The sequence below is a fragment of the Manihot esculenta genome, chromosome 8, assembly GCF_001659605.2.
Source record: "Manihot esculenta cultivar AM560-2 chromosome 8, M.esculenta_v8, whole genome shotgun sequence".
Lineage (NCBI taxonomy): Eukaryota > Viridiplantae > Streptophyta > Magnoliopsida > Malpighiales > Euphorbiaceae > Manihot > Manihot esculenta.
This window is the reverse complement of record NC_035168.2, coordinates 35753839-35758270: the sequence shown is the minus strand read 5'-3', so window position 1 is coordinate 35758270 and position 4432 is coordinate 35753839. Positions and strand designations below refer to the sequence as shown.

At 30.3% G+C, this 4432-nt stretch overlaps 1 protein-coding gene across 2 annotated transcripts; it reads right to left on the bottom strand.

Moving 5' to 3' along the window:
- Nucleotides 1-520: 520 nt before the first annotated feature.
- Nucleotides 521-2002, bottom strand: LOC110620223 (40S ribosomal protein S21-2). 2 transcript variants are annotated; one of them, XM_021763865.2, is made up of 4 exons: nucleotides 1852-2002; nucleotides 1681-1762; nucleotides 1459-1591; nucleotides 521-747 (listed from the first exon to the last, which is right to left on the bottom strand). In XM_021763865.2, the coding sequence occupies exons 2-4, from the start codon at nucleotides 1728-1730 to the stop codon at nucleotides 682-684; spliced, it is 249 nt and encodes an 82-aa protein (XP_021619557.1). In that variant the 5' UTR covers nucleotides 1731-1762; nucleotides 1852-2002; the 3' UTR covers nucleotides 521-681. The 2 variants fall into 2 exon arrangements, with proteins under 2 accessions (XP_021619557.1, XP_021619558.1); XM_021763866.2 differs by having other exon boundaries at nucleotides 1681-1747; nucleotides 1852-1963.
- Nucleotides 2003-4432: the final 2430 nt, after the last annotated feature.

Below are 4432 nucleotides of genomic sequence, written 5' to 3'. Positions count from 1 at the left end.
CCCCAAGCAAATTCAATTATGTTTAGGCAAAACCAGACAGAAATGCATTAAAATACAGCTGAAAATACCAATTATGCCCCTTGAATTATACAAAAACTAAAAATACCGAATTTCATTTTTTGTATCTAAATTTATCCCAAAACTATCAATCAAATACCAAATAAAGCTATCATTTTCCAAGATTTGAAAATTTTGACCATCACTTATAAAAATTTGGAAGTAAACTCTACCTAATTGATTTGTCTTTATTTCAAGAGTATTTTTGAAAAAAAATAAAATAAAATTTGGTACTTTTTAGTATAAAGTTAAATAGCAAACTTAGCCTTTTTGCCATTGAAATACTAACATCATTGCTCAGTTTAACCTGCTGCCTCGATTTACATGCTATTCCTATTTGTTAACAGGAAAAATAGTTCTTGGTGAACAGCAAATAAGCTGAGACCTATAACAAATTGCAGTGCTGTGGATACAGAACTTAGACGTGCAACATAATATCATAGAAGATCACGCAACAAACAAGTTCGACATAAAAACAATGCTAAATCTTTGATATTAATCTGTCCTTCATATCAAATAACCAAAAAACGACCATATTAATGGAATGGAACAGCTAGGTAAATGCAGTTACTGTCCTTTGACTAACAATGTCTAAAACAAGAAAACAACATGCTCAAACTGGGACTATTGTTGGCGATGTTCAACCTTCTTCTTTTGCCAAAGTCTGTCCAGGGCACTGTCAGCATCACCCTGTGAAGTTGCATTACCAAAATCACCATGATCAGCAATACAAGTGTGGCATAGAACAAGAAAACACATTATCGAATTAGAAGGAGTAGGTGACTGCACCATAAGATAAAATTAACATTTAACAATGTTAAGTAGCATCAACCAACATAATATTCCATGGGATAAAAGGAAGGACAAACATAATGTCTTACAGCAAAAGATAGACCAAATATCGTGGCCTACAACTACAATCCAGATCATATCATCATAATTAAAGGGCAAGAATGTATCAACCTTAAGTGAAAGTAAGTGTTTGAAGATCCTGAGGAACAGGCGAAACAAAAAAAAAAACTATCAATAATCTGTGCAAATCCATTTCAAGAGCATGCCATAAGATAATACCAGCACCATATCTTGTATGACATGAGTACCTACTACCCATACAAGATGATTGATCAATATAATCCACCATTATCATTATTAGATTGCAACCCAAATTGTGTAACAAGGATAGATTTTGCAACAGACCTGAAAGCTATTTGCATAATCCAATGAAATCCATACCCACTAACATTAATTAAACCCTAGTGCAATTATGACTAAAGACGTAACAGCAAATCTATCCCACGCAAAAAAGGTTGAATTTTATGATAGCAACACCAATCAATACGAACAAATCCAAGCCTCACATCAACAATTTTAAAGGGATAAATGAAAAGCAAAAACAATAACCTGAGCTCGGACGAAACCAGAGAGAGCAAAAGTGGTAAATTGACCAGTGTAGTGGCCATTGGCATCCAAGTGCCCAATGTTAAGCTGGACAGAAGCGTGATCCTTGGAGGTGATGAGCCTGTTTGTTGCAGAGCTGCAAAGCCATATCAAAATTACTAAGTTTCCTCCTCGAACAAAACTAATCAGCGAGTCGAAATCAAAACTCGTAATAGCTTAGATTACCATTTCCTGGGGATGTAGAGATCCATATTCTGACCCTCTTCGTTCTGCATCTTGGTTGATTGGTTCGCTAACCGAAAAATCACTTGATTCAACAATCAACGCTTTCTATCAAAATGGGTTTAAACCATACACGGTAATTAAACAATTCTAATTGCATAAGATAGAAAATACCGGAAGAGGATGACGGCGAATAACAAGGGCTCAGCTCGAAAGATATAAAACAAGGTTAATCTTCTGCGGAATTATATAGTTGCCAAAACCCTAATGGGTAAATGACCTCCATATCCTTTTATAGTTAAGTATCTGTTTGGTTTAGGCTCCTGTTTTTTTTTTTTTTTCAAACCCCGTTTAGGCTGCTGGTAGCTATACAGCTACATACAAGATATATTTTACATCCGATCTATTTCTAAAAGTTTTTTTCTCATGTAATTTACATATATATATATATATATATATATATATTAGAGGCATTAACTAAAATAATTCAAATATTGTTATTAATTCACAATTATATTTTAACGTTTTAATATTCAACGATTAAATAATAATAGATATGATTTAAATAAAACTGTATTGTGATTAGTCAATCCTGCAATAAATAAAATATAAAATAATTGATGTTTATAGCAGCCACCCTGATACTCAAATCATTAAACTGAAGATAAATGACGAATATAAGAAATTTATTAGAATTTAAAAGTATTTATATTTTTGTCGCTTGTATTTCTTATAGTGTCCTTAAAATGCTTGTATGTGCTTAACATTTTTTTACACTTCTAGATAAGCTATTTCGCATTTTGCATTATTATTGGCCAATAATACCATTGTCTGAACGTTTTTCGGATGATCGTTCAAGCTCCTTAACAGCTTCCACAATCACCTTCATGAATATCTTTTATAATTTTTTGGCTTTCTTTTCCGGTTATACAATGCAGTTATGATTGAGTTAAGGACCTCATATACAACCAATCATCAATTAATACATATTTAAATGACTTTTTTATTATTTGTTTAACTGACAATTCATCGGCCGGCAGATCATCCCATGTAAAAAACTTGTACACGGGTATCATTCACGATTCTCCTTTAACTATATGGTGAAACTCGCAGTTGCCATGCCTATCTTTGATCCTCTCTATTAAGAAGCGAACATTTTTCTCGTATTTGACGAGATTTGTTTTTTTATTTTGAACTGTCTCTAGTACTAATTAATAATCAACTATGGGTTACTAAAAATAATAAATTTTTGTATACCTATTTGCTTAATGATTTTTAGAGCCGTTATCACGATATCGTACTCGGCTACATTATTGGTAGCGTTGAAACTGAGTTTTGCTGCATAGTGAAACTTTATCCCAGTTTGACTCTACAAGAGAATCCCAATTTCAGAATCCCGCTCCACAAGCTCCATCCGTCTAAACTTTTCATTCCTCATTGGTTGATTCAATAAATTCTAAAAGCTCTAATGATGAAGTCATTTCTGCAATAAAATCGGCTATTGTCTACGCTTTTATGGCCTTTTTTGGAATATACTTGATATTAAAAGCTGACAATATTATCGTCAATGTAGATAGTCATTCTCATAGCTCCGACTTATATAAAACATGTCTTGAGTTATATAGTATGTGACTCGAAATATGAATGTAACTTTGTGGCAAGTATTATGATTGACAATGCCAAGTTTTTTTGAGAGAAGATATTTCAATTCTGTCCCTTTTAAGACTTGGCCATGTAATAAATTGAGTTATGCTCTCATTTATTCTCACGAACAAGTACTGAACTTACTGTATCTTACGTCACATTCAAGTATAGAAACATTGTAGGAAGATTGGGTTTATAAGAGCGTTGTATGATGCTATCAATTAAGTGCTACCATTTAACACTGTTCACACACACATATATATATATATATATATATATATTTGTAATAATCGATAATATATATTTGAAATAAAAAAGTAAATAAATTATTTACAAGAAGAGAAGATAAATTCACAACCAAGTAAAAGATTATTTATAACCCATTCAAAGAAGAGAAAATAAATTCACAATCATATAAAAGACGATAAAAGCCTCTCTGCTCAGAACTTCACTAAAAAAAAGGAAAATTTGACTACATGAAATATAAAAACCAAATAAAAAAAACAAGAATCTTTTCTATAACGCTTTGTAAGCTATCACAAATATTCTCTAAATGCAGAGTAATCATATAACTAATATGTATGTCATGTTCACTCTCCTATCTCCCTTTTTATACATTTGATTTTAATAATAAAAAAAAATACTCCTCTCATTTTATAATTTTTATTCACTTTTTTTAAATATTATAAGAAGATAATTTTTTTGTTAATTTTTTAATTATATTCATATTAAATATATTAAATTTTGTTAAATATTAAAAAATATTTTAAAAGAATTATTAAAAATAAAATAAAATAAAATAGAATTATAACTGTCGATTTATATATTATTATAATTTAAAAAAAATAAATAATAATTTTAAAATAATTAAAAAAATATAAATAAAAATTACAATATGGAGAGAGTATATTTTTAAATATTACTGCCACATTTTCATTTTTCACAAAGGTATTGTAGCCCGTTGGAATGATTTGCTATGCAGGTACAAAAAAATAAATGTTACTCTCATACTAATGAAAGTGGATATTAAATTTTACTTTTCTCAATTTTTTCAATATGACATCAGTCTTTTGAAAAACCAAAAAAATGCCTAAACAATCACTGTCCCGTA